General features: G+C 47.0%; 1 protein-coding gene across 2 annotated transcripts in view; it reads left to right on the plus strand.

Annotated features, from left to right (window-relative positions):
- FAM92B (family with sequence similarity 92 member B) overlaps positions 1-20,797 on the plus strand; it is a 68,730-nt gene that overhangs the window by 37,000 nt on the left and 10,933 nt on the right. For both annotated transcript variants that reach the window (XM_030202707.1, XM_030202708.1), the window contains 3 exons: positions 13,558-13,662; positions 15,649-15,762; positions 19,914-20,015. In XM_030202707.1, coding sequence (XP_030058567.1) covers positions 13,558-13,662; positions 15,649-15,762; positions 19,914-20,015 — 321 coding nt within the window. The remainder of the gene's footprint in view (positions 1-13,557; positions 13,663-15,648; positions 15,763-19,913; positions 20,016-20,797) is intronic.

Here is a 20,797-nt window from a genome sequence, read left to right on the forward strand (position 1 = left end):
TCACTGATAGGCACTCTTCGTGTCTTCAGTGTCTGGGGCCGAGCACCGTCCCCAGAACTGTAGTCTGTGTTCCCTCTTACAAAGGCGGACTCAAGTAGCGAGATTAGCCCAGTGGAACGTTTTGTTCTCGGGCTCTTCGTCGGCATCGGCACCGGGGTCATCGTGTGCATCGACGTCATCAGCGTCCAGACCTTCATCCTTGGCTGCCAGTGCATCGAGTGCATTGAGGCATCGGCCCTCTGCATCGGCGCCGAGACATCGGATAGCTGCATCGACGTCGGTGGTACCGGGACCTCGTCTCCTGATGTCGTCGGACGGTGGTGCATCGAGTGGAGTGCAGGTGAGGGCTGTCCATTCCCCTGCTGGTGGCGGTGAGCCCTCGGGTGGGTCTCCTCCTACCCTGAGGGCTCCTGCGGTACAGCCCCCCCGAGATCGACCCTCTTCGGTCTCGGCCCCGAGGAAGCGACGGATGGATTCTACGTCCTCCTCGTCGGTGCCGGGGAGCTCCGGTGACATGCTTCGGAAGAAGTCGAAGAAGCATCGACAACGGTCCCCTCCCCGCGTCGGCACCGAGAGCTCTGGGTCGCCGAGGGAGTCGGCACCCAGCAGGCATCGGCACCGAGAGGACCGCTCACCCTCTGTTCAGGAGGTGTCGATGCGCTCCACTCTGGACAGCCCGGAACAGCCTCCACGCCCGGAACAGGTTCTGACGTCGACGCCTGCATCGACCTCCATGCCTTTCTCTTCAGCCGCTCTGAACGAGAGCCTCCGGGCCGTTCTCCCAGAGATTCTGGGAGAGCTGTTGCGCCCTACCCCTCCGGTACCGGCGGTGCTTGCGCCTCCGGTACCGTCGAGCGTGGCGCCGGCTGGCCCATCGCCCGGGGTGAGGTCCCCGACGTCGGTACCGCGTGCGGTGCCGACTGCGGCCACCTCCCAGGAGGGCTCCCCGACTACGTCGGCGGAGGGAGCTTCGCCGATGCGGGCGAGGGAGTCTACCTCTCGACGCCCCCATCGTGGACGTGGCTCCACGGAGTCGAGCCGGGCGCGGTTGCAGAAGCAGGTCCGTGAACTTGTGTCTGACACCGAGGGTGAGGCCTCGTGGGAAGAAGAAGAAGATCCCAGATATTTCTCTGACGAGGAGTCTAAGGGTCTTCCTTCTGATCCCACTCCCTCTCCTGAAAGACAGCTTTCTCCTCCCGAGAGTCTGTCTTTTGCTTCCTTTGTCCGGGAGATGTCTACGGCCATCCCCTTCCCGGTGGTTGTGGAGGACGAGCCCAGGGCTGAAATGTTTGAGCTCCTGGACTATCCTTCTCCACCTAAGGAAGCGTCTACTGTTCCCTTGCACCATGTCCTCAAAAAGACATTGCTTGCGAACTGGACCAAGCCACTAACTAATCCCCACATCCCCAAGAAGATCGAGTCCCAGTACCGGATCCATGGGGACCCAGAGCTGATGCACACCCAGTTGCCTCACGACTCTGGAGTTGTGGATCTGGCCCTAAAGAAGGCTAAGAGTTCTAGAGAGCATGCTTCGGCGCCCCCGGGCAAAGACTCTAGAACCTTAGACTCCTTTGGGAGGAAGGCCTACCATTCCTCTATGCTCGTGGCCAAAATTCAGTCTTACCAGCTCTACACGAGCATACACATGCGGAATAATGTGCGGCAGTTGGCGGGCTTGGTTGATGCTCTTCCCCCTGAGCAAGCCAAGCCTTTTCAGGAGGTGGTCAGGCAGCTGAAGGCGTGCAGAAAATTCCTGGCCAGAGGAGTTTATGACACTTTTGATGTTGCGTCCAGGGCCGCTGCTCAAGGTGTGGTGATGCGCAGGCTCTCATGGCTGCGTGCCGCCGACCTGGAGAATAGACTCCAGCAGCGGATTGCGGACTCGCCTTGCCGTGCGGACAACATTTTTGGAGAAAAAGTCGAGCAGGTGGTAGAGTCTCTCCACCAGCGGGACACCGCATTCGACAAGTTCTCCCGCCGGCAGCCTTCAGCTTCTACCTCTACAGGTAGACGATTTTTCGGGGGAAGGAAGACTGTTCCCTATACTTCTGGTAAGCGTAGGTACAATCCTCCTTCCCGACAGCCTGCGCCCCAGGCTAAGCCCCAGCGCGCTCGCTCTCGTCAGCAGCGTGCGCCTCAGCAAGGCCCCGCGGCTCCCCAGCAAAAGCAAGGGGCGAGCTTTTGACTGGCTCCAGCAGAGCATAGCCGACATCCAAGTGTCAGTGCCGGGCGACCTGCCAGTCGGAGGGAGGTTGAAAGCTTTTCACCAAAGGTGGCCTCTCATAACCTCCGATCAGTGGGTTCTGCAAATAGTCCGGCAAGGATACACCCTCAATTTGGCCTCAAAACCTCCAAATTGTCCACCGGGAGCTCAGTCTTACAGCTTCCAGCACAAGCAGGTACTTGCAGAGGAACTCTCCGCCCTTCTCAGCGCCAATGCGGTCGAGCCCGTGCCATCCGGGCAAGAAGGGCTGGGATTCTATTCCAGGTACTTCCTTGTGGAAAAGAAAACAGGGGGGATGCGTCCCATCCTAGACCTAAGGGCCCTGAACAAATATCTTGTAAAAGAAAAGTTCAGGATGCTTTCCCTGGGCACCCTTCTCCCCATGATTCAGCGAAACGATTGGCTATGCTCTCTGGACTTGAAGGATGCCTACACACACATCCCGATACTGCCAGCTCACAGACAGTATCTGCGATTTCAGTTGGGCACACGCCACTTCCAGTACTGTGTGCTACCCTTTGGGCTCGCCTCTGCGCCCAGGGTGTTCACAAAGTGCCTAGCTGTGGTAGCAGCGGCGCTTCGCAGGCTGGGGGTGCACGTGTTCCCATATCTCGACGATTGGCTGGTGAAGAACACATCCGAGGCAGGAGCCCTGCAGTCCATGCAGATGACTATTCGCCTCCTGGAGCTACTGGGGTTTGTGATAAATTACCCAAAGTCCCATCTTCTACCAGTGCAGAAACTCGAATTCATAGGAGCTCTGCTGGATTCTCGGACGGCTCGTGCCTATCTCCCAGAGGTGAGAGCCAACAACTTGTTGTCCCTCGTCTCGCGGGTGCGAGCGTCCCAGCAGATCACAGCTCGGCAGATGTTGAGATTGCTGGGCCACATGGCCTCCACAGTTCATGTGACTCCCATGGCCCGTCTTCACATGAGATCTGCTCAATGGACCCTAGCCTCCCAGTGGTATCAGGCTGCTGGGGGTCTAGAGGACGTGATCCACCTGTCCACGAGTTTTCTCGAATCCCTGTATTGGTGGACAATCTGGTCCAATTTGACTCTGGGACGTCCTTTCCAAATTCCTCAGCCACAAAAAGTGCTGACAACGGATGCGTCTCTCCTGGGATGGGGAGCTCATGTCGATGGGCTTCACACCCAAGGAAGCTGGTCCCTCCAGGAACGCGGTCTACAGATCAATCTCCTGGAGTTGCGAGCGATCTGGAACGCTCTGAAGGCTTTCAGAGATCGGCTGTCCCATCAAATTATCCAAATTCAGACAGACAACCAGGTTGCCATGTACTATGTCAACAAGCAGGGGGGCACCGGATCTCGCCCCCTGTGTCAGGAAGCCGTCAGCATGTGGCTTTGGGCTCGCCGTCTCGGCATGGTACTCCAAGCCACATATCTGGCAGGCGTAAACAACAGTCTGGCCGACAGACTGAGCCGGATTATGCAACCTCACGAGTGGTCGCTCAACTCCAGAGTGGTGCGCCAGATCTTCCAAGCATGGGGCACCCCCTTGGTGGATCTCTTCGCATCTCGAGTGAACCACAAAGTCCCTCAGTTCTGTTCCAGGCTTCAGGCCCCCGGCAGACTAGCATCGGATGCCTTCCTCCTGGATTGGGGGGAGGGCCTGCTGTATGCTTATCCTCCCATTCCTCTGGTGGGAAAGACTTTGTTGAAACTCAAGCAAGACCGAGGCACCATGATTCTGATTGCTCCTTTTTGGCCGCGTCAGATCTGGTTCCCTCTTCTTCTGGAGTTATCCTCCGAAGAACCGTGGAGATTGGAGTGTTTTCCGACCCTCATCACGCAGGACGAAGGGGCGCTTCTGCATCCCAGCCTCCGGTCCCTGGCTCTCACGGCCTGGATGTTGAGAGCGTAGACTTTGCCTCTTTGGGTCTGTCAGAGGGTGTCTCCCGCGTCTTACTTGCTTCCAGGAAAGATTCCACTAAGAGGAGTTACTTCTTTCTGTGGAGGAGGTTTGTCGTCTGGTGTGACAGCAAGGCCCTAGCTCCTCGCTCTTGTCCTACACAGACCCTGCTTGAATACCTTCTGCACTTGTCTGAGTCTGGTCTTAAGACCAACTCTGTAAGAGTTCACCTTAGCGCAATCAGTGCATACCATTACCATGTGGAAGGTAAGCCGATCTCGGGACAGCCTTTAGTTGTTCGCTTCATGAGAGGTTTGCTTTTGTCAAAGCCCCCTGTCAAGCCTCCTACAGTGTCATGGGATCTCAATGTCGTTCTCACCCAGCTGATGAAACCTCCTTTTGAGCCACTGAATTCCTGCCATCTGAAGTACTTGACCTGGAAGGTCATTTTCTTGGTGGCAGTTACTTCAGCTCGTAGAGTCAGTGAGCTTCAGGCCCTGGTAGCCCAGGCCCCTTACACTAAATTTCATCATAACAGAGTAGTCCTCCGCACTCACCCTAAGTTCTTGCCAAAGGTCTGAACCAGTCAATTGTCTTGCCAACATTCTTTCCCCGTCCTCATTCCTGCCCTGCTGAACGTCAGTTGCACACATTGGACTGCAAGAGAGCATTGGCCTTCTACCTGGAGCGGACACAGCCCCACAGACAGTCCGCCCAATTGTTTGTTTCTTTTGATCCCAATAGGAGGGGAGTGGCTGTAGGGAAACGCACCATATCCAATTGGCTAGCAGATTGCATTTCCTTCACTTACGCCCAGGCGGGGCTGGCTCTTGAGGGTCATGTCACGGCTCATAATGTTAGAGCCATGGCTGCGTCGGTAGCCCACTTGAAGTCAGCCTCCATTGAAGAAATTTGCAAAGCTGCGACGTGGTCATCTGTCCACACATTCACATCTCATTACTGCCTGCAGCAGGACACCCGACGCGACAGTCGGTTCGGGCAGTCAGTTCTTCAGAACCTGTTTGGGCTTTAGGATCCAACTCCACCCCCCGAGGGCCCTGTTTGTTCTGTTCCAGGCTGCACTCTCAGTTAGTTGGTAAATTTTTTAGGTCAATCTCAGTTATGTCCTCGCCGTTGCGAGGTCCAATTGACCATGGTTGTTGTGTTGAGTGAGCCTGGGGGCTAGGGATACCCCATCAGTGAGAACAAGCAGCCTGCTTGTCCTCGGAGAAAGCGAATGCTACATACCTGTAGAAGGTATTCTCCGAGGACAGCAGGCTGATTGTTCTCACAAACCCGCCCGCCTCCCCTTTGGAGTTGTGTCTTCCCTTGAAGTGTATTGTCTTGCTACATACTGGACTGGCCGGCTCGAGCCGGTTTCGGGCGGGAAGACGGCCGCGCATGCGCGGTGCGCGCGAGAGCTAGCAAAGGACTTTGCTAGGAAGATTCCGATTGGAGGGGCTGCCGAGGACGTCACCCATCAGTGAGAACAATCAGCCTGCTGTCCTCGGAGAATACCTTCTACAGGTATGTAGCATTCGCTTTGCCCCATGTAAGCCGCATTGAGCCTGCCATGAGTGGGAAAGCGCAGGGTACAAATGTAACAAAAATAAAATAGATACAATTGGAGATTCTACATGGAATGTTGCTACTATTGGAGATTCTACATGGAATGTTGCTATTCCACTAGCAACATTCCATGTAGAAGGCTGCGCAGGCTTCTGCTTCTGTGAGTCTGACGTCCTACACGTACGTGCAGGACGTCAGACTCACAGAAGCAGAAGCCTGCGCGGCCACATTGGTGATCTGCAAGGGCCGACTTCTACATGGAATGTTGCTAGTGGAATAGCAACATTCCATGTAGAATCTCAAATAGTAGCAACAGTGGAGGAGTGGCCTAGTGGTTAGTGGTTAGGGTGGTGGACTTTGGTCCTGGGGAACTGAGGAACTGAGTTCAATTCCCACTTCAGGCACAGGCAGCTCCTTGTGACTCTGGGCAAGTCACTTAACCCTCCATTGTCCCATGTAAGCCGCATTGAGCCTGCCATGAGTGGGAAAGCGCAGGGTACAAATGTAACAAAAATAAAATAGATACTATTGGAGATTCTACATGGAATGTTGCTACTATTGGAGATTCTACATGGAATGTTGCTATTCCACTAGCAACATTCCATGTAGAAGGCTGCGCAGGCTTCTGTTTCTGTGAGTCTTGACGTCCTGCAGGATGTCAGACTCAGAAGCCTGCGCGGCCACATTGGTGATCTGCAAGGGCCGACTTCTACATGGATTGTTGCTAGTGGAATAGCAACATTCCATGTAGAATCTCAAATAGTAGCAACAGTGGAGGAGTGGCCTAGTGGTTAGGGTGGTGGACTTTGGTCCTGAGGAACTGAGTTCAATTCCCACTTCAGGCACAGGCAGCTCCTTATGACTCTGGGCAAGTCACTTAACCCTCCATTGCCCCATGTAAGCCACATTGAGCCTGCCATGAGTGGGAAAGCGCAGGGTACAAATGTAACAAAAATAAAATAGATACTATTGGAGATTCTACATGGAATGTTGCTACTATTGGAGATTCTACATGGAATGTTGCTACTATTTGAGGTTCTGTTGCTACTATTTGAGATTCTACATGGAATGTTGCTATTCCACTAGCAACATTCCATGTAGAAGGCTGCGCAGGCTTCTGTTTCTGTGAGTCTTGACGTCCTGCAGGATGTCAGACTCAGAAGCCTGCGCGGCCACATTGGTGATCTGCAAGGGCCGACTTCTACATGGATTGTTGCTAGTGGAATAGCAACATTCCATGTAGAATCTCAAATAGTAGCAACAGTGGAGGAGTGGCCTAGTGATTAGGGTGGTGGACTTTGGTCCTGGGGAACTGAGGAACTGAGTTCAATTCCCACTTCAGGCACAGGCAGCTCCTTGTGACTCTGGGCAAGTCACTTAACCCTCCATTGCCCCATGTAAGCTGCATTGAGCCTGCCATAAGTGGGAAAGCGTGGGGTACAAATTTAATAAAAAAAAAAGTAAAGACCTTACTCAAACCTGTCAACTATGTACCCCAGAGAAAAACTACGTCTTCAGCTACTTTCTAAATGACATACAGCCCAATCTTCAAAGTGAGTTGTGTGTTTTGCCAGCAGATGGCAAATGTCTAATTTGCTTAGGTACATATTTTCAGCAATTATACAGATAAAATTGGGCCATTTAATTTTCTAAATGGGCAAATTTGATCTGTCTGAGAAGGAGCCAGCACTTATATATGTAGCAGTGATATTTGGTCACTAAACAGATGAAGGGGTTCATTTAAAAACAGGCCAAAATAGACAGGTGTATAATCAGTGGTGCTAGTTAAACTGATTTCAAGATTAATTGTGTCCAATGTGGCTGACAACTGAAGCAGAATGACTAGAGTGTTTGAACCTTGACCCAGTTCCCTATTCTAATCATCTAAAAGAGATCATATCAGGGTTTCCATACTATGAGCCACTGGGGCTCATTTTCAAAAGGGAAAAACGTCCAAAAAGTATCATAAAGCAGCATTCAGACAAATTTCTTCGCAAAATGCCCAAATCGGTATTTTCAAAACCTATTTTGCAAATGTTTATCTATGCAATTCATCTACAGTGCATCCAAATCGCAAGGGGATGTGTCGGGGTAGGCTTAGGGCATTCCTAATATTTGGATGGTTTACAGCCGTAATGGAACAAAATGAAAACCATCTAGGGCTGAAACTTCAATGTTTTGGTCTAGACCTGTTTTTAGAACAAATAAGACACAAAAAGGTGCCCTAAATGACCAGATGAATACTGGAGGGAATCAGGAATGAGCCCCCCCTTACTCCCCCAGTGTTCTCTGACCCCCTCCCACCCCCTGAAGATGTGATTAGAAATATTACTTACCAGCCTCTATGACAGCTTCAGATTTTATAGCCAGGTCTATTACAGCAGCAAGCAGGTTGCTGGAGTAGTGCAGTGGTCAGTGGAGTGTACTATAGAAAGGAGGACCCAGGCTTATATCCCACTCTACTTGTTACACTTGTGGTGGAAAGTGTGAGCCCTCTCGCACTCCTCCAAAGCCTACTGTGTCCTCCTATAGGTGACCCCTTCACCCATAAGGGCTATTGTAGTGGTGTACAGTTGGGTAAAGTAGGTTTTTGGTGGATTTTGGAGGGCTCAGCATACAGTACAAGGGGGTAATGGTGAGATTACTACTACTTCTACTACTATTTAGCATTTCTATAGCGCTACAAGGCATACGCAGCGCTGCACAAACATAGAAGAAAGACAGTCCCTGCTCAAAGAGCTTACAATCTAATAGACAAAAAATAAATAAAGTAAGCAAATCAAATCAATTAATGTGAACGGGAAGGAAGAGAGGAGGGTAGGTGGAGGCGAGTGGTTACGAGTCAAAAGCAATGTTAAAGAGGTGGGCTTTCAGTCTAGATTTAAAGGTGGCCAAGGATGGGGCAAGACGTAGGGGCTCAGGAAGTTTATTCCAGGCGTAGGGTGCAGCGAGACAGAAGGCGCGAAGTCTGGAGTTGGCAGTAGTGGAGAAGGGAACAGATAAGAAGGATTTATCCATGGAGCAGAGTGCACGGGAAGGGGTGTAGGGAAGGACGAGTGTTGAGAGATACTGGGGAGCAGCAGAGTGAGTACATTTATAGGTTAGTAGAAGTTTGAACAGGATGCGAAAACGGATAGGGAGCCAGTGAAGGGTCTTGAGGAGAGGGGTAGTATGAGTAAAGCGACCCTGGCGGAAGATGAGACGGGCAGCAGAGTTTTGAACCGACTGGAGAGGGGAGAGGTGACTAAGTGGGAGGCCAGCAAGAAGCAGATTGCAGTAGTCTAAACGAGAGGTGACAAGGGTGACAAGAAATGTATACCTGGGAGCTTTTATATAAAGTTCACTGCAGTGCCCCCCCCCCCCCCTAGGGTGCCCCGTTGCTGTCCTGGGATGTCTATGTGGCCAGTCTACTAAGAAGAATGCTGGCTCCTCCTACATCCCAATGGTTTGATTTTCTACTTTTTCACTTGGACCTTTTTTTTTTTTTTTTTTTCCCAAAATGGCCCAAAAAGATAAACACACAGAGCATGAAAACATCCTGCATGTGACCATTTTTGAAAAAAAAAAAAAAGAAGACACTGTGCTGTTTTGAAAATGGTCATATTTCCTATTTGGATTTGAGACGTTTTAGCGCAAAACATCCAAAGTCCAACTTTAACACCATATCAAAAACACCCCTCTCTGTGAAGCCTGATTGAAGTGTACTCAAACAACCCATTTTGCCCCAAACTCTGAAAATTGCAGTGCTACAGCTTTCTCTAGACCAGGCGTTCTGCATGAAAAATTTGCATACAATGGAGGCAGTGCATTCAAATTTATCTCATGTATATTCATTGTGGATATCATGAAAACCAGACTGGCTTGGTGTGTCCCGAAGATTGGGTTGAGAAACTACTACTACTATTTATCATTTCTATAGCACTACAAGGCATACGCAGCGCTGCACACCATACACAAAAAAAAAACAGTCCCTGCTCAAAGAGCTTACAATCTAGATAAGACAGGCAGACAGAGAGAACAATTAAGGGTAAGGGAATAAAGAGAGGTGAGGATAAAAGGACAGGGTAAGTGTGCAGTGGTTAGGAGTCAGAAGCAGTGGTAAAGAGGTGGGCTTTAAGTTTGGACTTGAAAACAGCCAAAGAGGAGGCCAGACATACAGGCTCAGGAAGTTTATTCCAGGCGTGAGGTGCAGCAAGATAAAAGGAACGGAGTCTGGAATTAGCAGTAGAGGAGAAGGGAACAGATAAGAGAGATTTATCAGCAGAACCGAGTACCCGAGGGGGGGGGGTATGGAGAGACAAGAGTGGAGAGGTACTGGGGAGCGGCAGAGTGAATGCACTTATAGGTCAAATAAGCATAAAGAGAAAAAAAACCAGTAATAACTTTCAACTCTTAAAATAAAGCAATATCATAACAAAACAAGGGAATCACCTGAAAGACCGAACAACATCGCTTTGTAGCAACAAATACAGAAAAACGTGAGGGGTGCTGCCATTTAATACATCATGTAGCTTATCAATTCTTCCATATAATTCTGCCATGAGGCTCTTGTCTGGTTTGTCAAACTTTGACCATATTACTCTGGCTTTGAGGGATTTGCATTGGCTTCCCTTGTACTGGCTGATCAGGTTCAGGGTTCTGACTCTGATTTTTAAAGCCTTGAAAGCCGATGCTCCTCCTTCATTGGTTCTAGACTCTTGCCCAGGAGTGGTAAATGAGCAACTGGTCTATATTTCACCACTTCACCTAGGTCCAGGGCCGTGCCTAGGGTCTCCGGCGCCCCCCTGCAGTTGGCCCCGCGCCGCCCCCCCCCCCCCAAAAACGATCGCTACACTACCCGCCCTCTTCTCCCCAGATCCTTTTCCTTTTTTTTTGTTTAAATTTACCTCTGGCTGGCGACAGCGTAGCGTTAGTGAGAAGGAGGCGGCGCTCCCCCGCCCCGACATGTCAGTCTTCCCTTCGCTCAGTGTCCCGCCTTCTTCTGAAGTAATTTCTGATGTCAGAAGAAGGCGGAACTGAGCGAAGGGAAGACTGACACGTCGGGGCGGGGGAGCGCCGCCTCCTTCTCACTAACGCTACGCTGCCGCCGGACAGAGGTAAATTTAAACAAAAAAAGGAAAAGGATCTGGGGAGAAGAGGGCGAGGTAAGCATGGTGCGGCGGGGCACCCCCCAGAGGATGGCGCCTTCCTGCCATGCTTACATCGTTTACCGTGTTGGCACGGCCCTGCCTAGGTCCATCTGAGTTTTTAACAACAGGTAAATTATTCTTCATTTAGGTAAAGCTGGGACCTTCCCTGTCCACAGAAAACTATTCACCCACCCTACCAACCTTATCAATAGTCCTCCCTCTGCACCTCTTAACATGCTCGCTGGCTAATGTCATCTATACCAGACCAGTCCAGACTAATGGGTTGTGTCCATCTATCACTCCATTGTCACTGTCACTAATATTTGCCTCATAAGACAGCTGCTCATGTTTCAGATCACCCCAATTTACACTATCTTTTGTTTAAAGAACATGGCAAAATGATTACAAACTGACTACCAGTACAATACAGGGCTAAATTTAAAATTCTAGGTCTGCTCTTCAGGGCCTTTAAAGGGAACGGCCCCAAGTACCTGAAGAATAGGATGATCCTCTACACACCTCCAAGGACACTAAGGTCCTCCCAAGGAGTATCCCTAACCACACCCTCTCCAAAAGAGATTACATGATGTGATACCGCAAGCGAGCCTTCTCCGGTGTAGCCCCCACACTCTGGAATGCACTGCCTGAAAGACTATTTCTACTTGAGGAAGCAGGTGAAAGCTTGGCTCTTCAACCAAGCCTTTAATGGAAGAAATAACTAACTTGTTAATCTCACTCACACACACAAGGAGTGACACAAGCTGCAGCAGGACATGTTTATCCACTCCTACCCTAGCTGAGATAATATTTAATCTCTGTGACGTCATGTGCAACTTTCTTTAAATTAGTCACCTTATTTTCTAAATCATCTTACTCTCTTACCTATCTATATGTTCCATCGTTGCTTATACCCTACACTGTCTATTAAAATGTTGTATTACGTATTGTGTTAACATTGTAAGTAGTATACTATGCCGTACTTTGTATTGTTATTTGAATGTTTTTACTGCTGTAATTGTCTGTTGCTCATGTTGGATTTATTCTTATTGTACACCGCCTTGAGTTAATTCCTTCAAAAAGGAGGTAAATAAATCCAAATAAATAAATAATCAAAATACAAGATGTATTTTGTAGGATGGTAAATGTAGTTAAATTGGTAGGTGGGGCTGCAAACCCATTTCCTCTGCAGATTCCATCCCACATCCAGAGGTGGTTAGAGTGGCTGTGTTCTTCAGTGGCTAGTGGCGTTAATTAATTTCATAAGTTACGCAACCAGAACAAGTCACAGTTATTAGAAAGGAACATTTGCACATTAAAAACACAGTTTTAGCAGAGTCATGATTTGTGGGCATTATGTTACAGGACTGAACTACAAGGTAGGAGAACTGCTTTGAAGTAGGTTTAAATTAGTGTACCACTGAGTCACATTTTATCTCACATTCATCATGTCACCATCAACCACGCATCTTGATCCCATCATGTATCTGCTCTTGGTCCCTCAGCTATATGGTAAGCCGTATTGTAGAAAATCTTTAGCATCAAACTGCCCAAACAACCGCAGCCAGACTCCTATTTGGAAAAACGAAATACGAAAGTGCCAAGCCCTTACGAGAAAAATTACATTGGCTCCCAGTCAAAGAGCGAATAGCGTTCAAAGTCTGCATCCTGGTTCATAAAATTATTCATGGTGAGGCCCCAGTCTATATGGCAGACCTTATAGACCTACCAACCACGAACACAAAAAGGTCAGCACACACATTTATTTTTGTTACATTTGTAACCCGTGCTTTCCCACTCATGGCAGGCTCAATGCGGCGGGCAATGGAGGGTTAACTGACTTGCCCAGAGTCACAAGGCGCTGTCTGGGCTGGGAATTGAACTCAGTTCCTCAGGACCAAAGTCCACCACCCTAACCACTAGGCCACTCCTCCACTACCCTAGCTGCAAAGGGCTAAAATATAAAACAACGTATGCATCCAGCTTCTCTTATATAATCACGCAACTATGGAATGCATTTCCAAACTCATGAAAACAATGCACGAACTAACAAACTCCCAGAAATCGTTAAAAACCAACCTGTTCATAAGGGCATACCAGAATGATCCAACCTGAACCCTGCAACACAATCGAAACTCTTACCAGAACTGGACAAAACTTAACTCTCTCTCCTTGAATACTTAATATACTCTGTCATTTATGAACATTAACACTAGACCACTCTGTATTTCTCTTACCGGAATTGGCGATCGCCATCACGGTACTATGTAAGCCACACTGAGCCTGCAAATAGGTGGGAAAATGTGGGATACAAATGCAACAAATAAATAAATATTAATTGAATGTTCTAATGCATGCTGATTAGGTGTATCATTAATATTATGCTAACATTGTATTATATCTCTGGCATTTGAATTCCAGAGCTGTTAAATGTGTATATTTTTTATACTGTTTCACGGTAGTTCTATTATTAGGTTTCAATTTACTGTTTTCAAGTTTACCTCACTTATTGTATTTATATTTATTCTTGGTTATTTTACTATTGTTGTGCTGTTAAAAAAATGGTTCGTTTTATGTTAAACTGTACCTACTATACACCGCCTTGGGTCAGTCTCTTCAAAAAGGTGGTTAATAAATTGCAATAAATAAATGTGTGTCTCATACGACACTTCCATTCTCAATACAGTGGATTAAAGTTGGCATTTATTGCTTCAGAACTAACTGTTTGCTATGTCTGGGTTCCATCTTTCTGTTACCATTTCTAGGCAGAGTCTGAAGTGCACAGAGCATCGGTGGATGCAAACCGCACCACCCAGCAACTAGAAGAGACCATTGATGAATTCCAAAAACAGAAACTGAAAGACATTCAGGTGGAGATTATCATATGTAAATTTAAAGCAGGCATACTTTATTTAATGCATGATGGGGGTAATTTCATATGGCATTTTCTTTGTGTAAAAATCTTCTATGTGTAGAAAATGTCTGTTATGAAATTGCACAGGAGAATATGCACACACACATATGTGTTCTGACAAGTCCACAGATATATGCCATTACAACATGATCACCATTCTTGCGAGTTCTGCGCATAGAAATTCTTATGGGTGGAGTTGCAATGTATTCATACACTTTGTTAAACATGCAAAAACACATAGAATGCATGCATATATTTGCACCTGTCTTCAGAGCAGCTGTAAATTCACTGGGGTTAGTTCTGGGATCCATATTGCCTTTATAAAACATGTGTATTTTATGACACGCTCTTATAAAATAACCCCCATGAGGAAGAACTGCTGTAGGCTGGACATTACCAGCTACCTACATGGTGCTGTAACTGTAGAAAAAGATTAAATATATCAGCAGGAAGTTCACTGAGAGAAGGCAAGCACTCCTCCCTCCAGCTAAAAGACTTTTAAGACAGTTGGTTAAAAAAAAAAGTTAAATAAATTTAAAAAAAGGAGTTACATCAACAGCTGCTCTCTGATCTCACTTCCCATCCCATAATACGATGTCATCAGGGAATGATTGAGCCAGTTACATGGAGGGGCATAATCGAACAGAAACGCCTATCTCCATGGGCGTTTATCTCCGAGAACGGGTCCGTGAAGGGGCGGACCGAAATTGTATTTTCGAAAAAACATGGACGTTTATCTTTTTTTGAGCTGGGCGTTTTTGTTTTTCAGCGATAATGGAAACCGAAAACGCCCAGCTCAAAAACGAATAACTCCAAGACATTTATTCGTGGGAGGGGCCAGGATTCGTACTGCACCGGTCCACCTCACATGCCAGGACACCAACCGGGCACCCTAGGGGGCACTTTTACAAAAAAAAAAAAAAGGTAAAACAGCTCCCAGGTGCATAGCACCCTTCCCTTGGGTGTTGAGCCCCCAAAATCCCCCTCAAAACCCACTGCCCACAAGTCTACACCATTACTATAGCCCTAAGGGGTGAAGGGGGGCACCTACACGTGGGTACAGTGGGTTTGGGGGGCGGTTTGGAGGGCTCCCATTTACCAGCACAAGTGTAACAGGTGGGGGGGGGGGATGAGCCTGGGTCCACCTGCCTGAAGTCCACTGCTCCAGTGACCTGCATACTGCTGCCAGGGAGGTGGGTATGACATTTGAGGGTGAAAATAAAAAGTTGTGAAACGGCATATTTTGTGGTGGGAGGGGGTTCGTGACCACTGGGGGAGTCAGGGGAGGTCATCCCCGATTCCCTCCAGTGGTCATCTGGTCATTTAGGGCACTTTTTGGGGCCTTATTCGTGGAAAAACAAGGTCCAGGAAAAGTGCCCTAAATTCTTGCTAAAAACGCATATTTTTTTTCCATTATCGGCGAAAGGCGCCCATCTCTGATCGGCAGATAACCACGCCCCAGTTCCGCCTTCACCACGCCTTCAACACGCCCCCATCAACGTTGTCCGCATCCGCGACGGAGTGCAGTTGAAAACGTCCAAATTCGGCTTTTGATTATACCGCGTTATTCGTTTTTGTGAGATAAACGTCCATCTCCCGATTTAGGTCGGAACTTGGGCGTTTTTCTCGTTCGATTATAAGCAGGATTGTAACATAGTAGATGACGGCAGAAAGAGACATGCATGGTCCATCCAGTCTGCCCAACAAGATAAACTCAGTTCTGCATTTTCTCTGTTGCATCTGTAGACTTGTGGTTCTGGGGGTCCCAAAGAAACTAGAAATACAAATTCATGAATGCACTTATGAGATGGAGCCATCTGGTCATGGACCTCACTGTACATTGAGGGGAGGTTGAAGGGGAAATTGATCGACATGGGTTGTGGCTTAGTCACTGGTCACTTCAGGGGAGGAGACAATGGTTAATAGTTTTGTTTTTTCACAGAAAATTTTCTCAGACTTTCTAACTGTTGAGATGCTCTTCCATTCAAAAGCACTTGAGATATACTCCAGCACTTTCCAGAATCTGGAAGAATTCGACTCAGAAAAAGATCTAGAGGTAGGTTAGAAAATCTCTCTCATTAGGCAAATATTTATTTCTGAGCAATATCCTTATAAAAGTTTTATATGAGTAAGTGATGTGTATATATATATATATATATATATACAGTAGTTTTAGTTCTGAACTTTGGATTTTTGTTAATGAAAAAATGAAAGATCTAATTATAGATATTCTGGACATAGTAGAATGTTCTGTAGATGAATCGGAGGAGAATTGCCATTTGTTAGTGAAACAAGTGCAGTTGAAATTATCTTGTAAATCTTGTACATATTTTAAAAAATTATTTTTATGGTTTTAAACAAAATATTTCGATTATATTTGATACAGAAATGGAATACATTTATGAAATAATTTTAAATTTCAGTCACCAAGCAGTAAATTGTATTAGTCCCACCAAAGGGATTTCTGTGGTTTATTCGCAATTAAAACATCATATAGGAATTCAGTTATTTATAATCATTATCCTTAAACAATACTCACAGTCATAATATTGTTCATTGCAGTTGTTACTGTTTATATTCTTAAACTCCAATAAACAGAAGTTTGGAAAAAAAAGCCATTATATAGGTAGAGGTCAGGTGCTTTTGAATATGCATGCACCGACGACACCTTTTATTATCGCATTAAAAGTTCACAGGGGTAGCCGTTCTAATCTTTATGTCTTGCTTTTTGATAATCCTAAATGGAAGCTATCTTATATGATAAACTGGAAGAAAGATCTGGGGTGTTGCATATCACTTTCCTGCAGCTTTCTCGTTGGTATAATATTGGGGCTGGGGTTTGTTGGAGAGGCAGTGAGCCAAAAGGGACTTGGTTACATTTTTGGTGGGAATGTTTCTCTAGTTTTTTTTCCAAGTTTTAACTCTTCTGAAAGAGATGACGGGAGCTGTGCTGCCATTTACATTAGAGTGCCATCTCCTTTGAACTTATAGCCTGGATGGCTCTCCAAGGGAGTTTGCCGGTGTTATCAAGTTGATTGAGGGTTTGTGGCGAGAACGTGTATTTTGGTAAAGAGTTGGAAGTAGAGAGCTGCATGGGGACGGGGTTCGCGGGAATCCCGCGGAACCCGCAGGATTCCCGCAGGGACAGAAGCAGTTCTGCGGGGTTCCCGCGGGGAAGGAAGCAGGTCCTGCGGGGTTCCCACGGGGATGGAAGCAGTTCTGCGGGATTCCCGTGGAAGTGTAAGCTGCACTGCATCAGCCTCTCATCTACCGAGTACCTTGAGTGCTGTCTTCTCCTCCTCGCTTTAACAGCACAAGTGTGGAAAGTCTTCTGTTAAGGAGGTGGTAGAGAGACAAATGATGATGGAATTCAAAAAAGGCTTGGGATGAACACAGAGGATCTCTAATTAGAAAATGGAAGTTATAAAAATCCTAACCTTAAATGGCTGCATGTGTGTGAATGTGTCAAGTGACACTTAGATGGCGACTCTGGCTGTGATTAACTAGGGCCGATACCAGGCAGACTTGTATGGTCTGTGTCTAATATATGGCAGTCTGGTTTAGGATGGGCTAGAAAGGGCTTAGACAGCAACTTCAGTGGCTGGAACATAAGGACAGTGCTGGACAGATTTTTACGGTTTGTATCCACAAATGAGAAGACGAATAGACTGGAGTGGGCTTCAGCGAGAACTCCAGCAGCTGGAACATAAGTATAGGGCCAGATAGACTTCTATGGTCCATGTTCCAGAAACACAAAAGAAAGTATATAATATCACACTCATTGATTTAATCATGAATTGATAATGAGTGTGACTATTGGGCAGACTGGATGGACCGTTCAGGTCTTTATTTGCTGTTACTTACTATGTTACAATTAATCCTCTTTGCTACCGGGCTGATGAGCAGACCTCAGCTCTGACACAGGCAAGAGCATCGGATGTCACCTGACCTACTGGCGCGTGCATGTAGTGGCCTCTCAGCACACAGTGCCAGAAATCAGAGACAAATCTTACATGTGCATACCAGAGTGTTCTAAGTTTCAGCTTCCATTCCTTCCTTGCCTACAGTGATGTGGCTCAAATCCAGAGAGAGACTGAGGGAGCTGACCAGAGTTTTCTTTTATGTACCATTAAATTCTTGTGGGGATGGGTAAGATTCCAATGGGGATGGGTGAGATTCTAGCAAGGATGGGCGGGGATGGGTAAGATTTCTGTCCCCGTGCAGCTCTCTAGTTGGAAGCAACAAAGTATAGGGTGGCAAAGTTGAGGGACAGTTATAATATGGACAGGATATTGGCAGACCACATTCAAAGATTTGGGGTGTTTAAGAAGAGATGGGGCCTATTTGAAGTATGGTTACAAACTCAACATTCATGCTAAGTATGGTAAAGATTATTTTTTTTAATATCGACTAGAAGGGGGAGCTTAGTCTTAGGCTTGGGGGGGTTATAAGAGGTGGTTCTGTTGTAATCGTTATTGACTGTATTTCTGTTACTGACGTTAACATGAGAAGAACCAACAAGATACAGTTAGTGTATGTTGTACTTTTCTTTGAAAAACCTGATGAAATAAATAAATAAATAAATTACTGGAGTTCTATAATGCAGTGACCTCAGTATGTAATAGTGGATTAGTTGACAAGCGTGCAAGTGGAGGGAAATGTTACAACAAGCCATCTACCTTGTGTGGCAGATATGCAGACAAGTCCTGTGTATTTTAGAATGGGAAGGTAGGCTAATAACTGCTGTTATAAAATAACCCCCTCCCTTGCCCTCAGAAGGCTCCCATATGAGACCCCCCCCCCCTATAGCAATACAAGAATAATGAAAGATAGTACATAACAGTAATTGACTCCAGATCACTCTAGTAACTATAGAGTTGTTGACTCCAGATCATTCTATCTACCATACAATTGGTTAATGTTTCAGCATATTCTGACTGTATAAGAGGATTTCAAATTCTGGTCCCACAATACTGATACATACACCTAAGTTCATTTTTGTCCCTTGTAATGTGTGTCAGTAGATGGGATGGTGCTGCAACAGAGCATACAAACCTAACAAGCGCCCATAGGCGTAGTTTGACTGTTTCATTTGGGGGGGCAAAGAATGGGCGGAGCATATTAGCATATCATTTGCATATATACAAATGCAAATGAATATGCTAATATGGAGGAAGGAATTGAAATTTACAGGCAAAATATCATAGATGCACATTTCAATTAATAAATTATGAATGAAATACTTTTATCTACCTTTGTTGTCTGATCATTTAGTTTTTCTATTCGCTTTGGTCCCAGTGTCTTCTGTTTTATGCAGTGTCTTTCCAGTAGGCTTCCCTCTGCTCCCCACCCTCCCAGTCCCATCCATCTCTTGCTCCTTCCCTCTGCTCCCCACCCCTCCCAGTCCCATCCATCTTCTGTTCCTTCCCTCTGCTCACCATCCCTCCGTCCCATCCATCTTCTGCTCCTTCCCTCTGCTGTGCCTGACCTCTCCCAATCCCATCCATCTCCTGGTCCATCCCTCTGCTCCCCACCCCTCCCAGTTCCATCCATCTTCCTTCTACTGCCCCCCCCGTGAGGTCCAAGATCGTGACTCCGTTTACCCCCTCTCTTCCTCCCTCCCTCCGGCGCAGGCAACAGTCTTCAGCTTTTTCAGCGTTCCTGGCAGCGATAGCGATGTACACGCTGCCTTCGGTCTGCCCCGGAAGCCTTCTCTTCAAGTTCCTGTTCCCACCTGTGCGGGAACAGGAACTTGAAGAGAAGGCTTTGGGGCAGAGCCGAAGACAGCGTGTACATCGCTACCGCTGCCAGGAACACTGAAAAAGACTGCTGCCTTCGCCGGAGGGAGGGAGGAAGAGAGAGGGGTAGACGGACACGCTCCTCTCCGTCCGCTTGGCTTCCCTGCCCTCTCTGTCTGCGTCCCGCCGGGACGCAGACAGAGAGGGCAGGGAAGCCAAGCGGATGGAGAGGAGCGCGTGCCTGCATGTTTTTTTTTTTTTAAACTAATGGCGCGGCGGTGCCTCGTCGTCGTTTGGGGGGGCATTGCCCCCCCTTGCCCCCCCCAGTCTACGCCTATGCAAGCGCCCCATTCCTGTTTGTCTACTGAGGCTATATCTTTACTACCTCTTGTATGTGTGTGGGGGAGGGGTCGGGTCAGCATCCCTTTCATTGGAATTTTACATGTCTTTTGTCTTTAAATTTTTTCAGGATTTTAGATCAAAGATACATATCAGTCAAGGAAACCATGATGTCAGACCAATCCATGCCACCAACCCATCCTCTTCCACTCCATGGTCCATGACCAGCAAGGTGAGAGAAATGCTAATATCCTGTTCTTTGTGTGCAGCAGTACGACTCAACACAGGAAATGATGTCGGAAAAAGAGCACATGCAGTATCCAGTCTGCACATCCAAACTAACAGCCCAGGCTCTATATCCCTTTCCTTTCCTTTCTTTTTAATATATTTTCTGGAGTTTTTGCTTACAATACGGACATAGCAGTACAATAATTTCCATAATTCCTCATATGTCTGTCACCCCATATTTTACAAAGTCATATGCTGAATATTAATTGCCTTGCCTTACTTAGTTCAGTTCTCATTAACTACACTGCAGCTTGAACAAGCACAAACAAATAACCTGGGTTAAAAATCTCTTCACCCCAAGTGTTCCTACAGCCTTTTATAACAGCTCTCTCAGACCATTGTACAGTAAACCAGACAACCTGACTGAGCAGTGATATTTATTTCTAAAGATATATATTCCAGTCATCTTAAACTCTAAGCAACTCACCAAGAAAGTTGGAAATAGTAAGCAATGCCGTGTAGGTGAGTGCACTTGTGATACGCTGCTCCAAACACATTTGCTCCCAGTGAGTTCAGAGCATAATTAACAAAGACTTTACAGTTGTTCTGTTACCAGACATGGGTTAAAGCAACATGGGTTTAGTTTCATTATGGTTCACCATCAGTCCATCTTTCCTCAAGTTTACCCTGATCTCATTCACTTTATTTCTATCATGATGTTTATGAGTAAGTTGTGTGAATGATAACCAGTTTGTAGCACAACCCCCAACGTGGGGGAGCTGTGGT

Source organism: Microcaecilia unicolor, chromosome 5 (assembly GCF_901765095.1).
Source record: "Microcaecilia unicolor chromosome 5, aMicUni1.1, whole genome shotgun sequence".
NCBI lineage: Eukaryota > Metazoa > Chordata > Amphibia > Gymnophiona > Siphonopidae > Microcaecilia > Microcaecilia unicolor.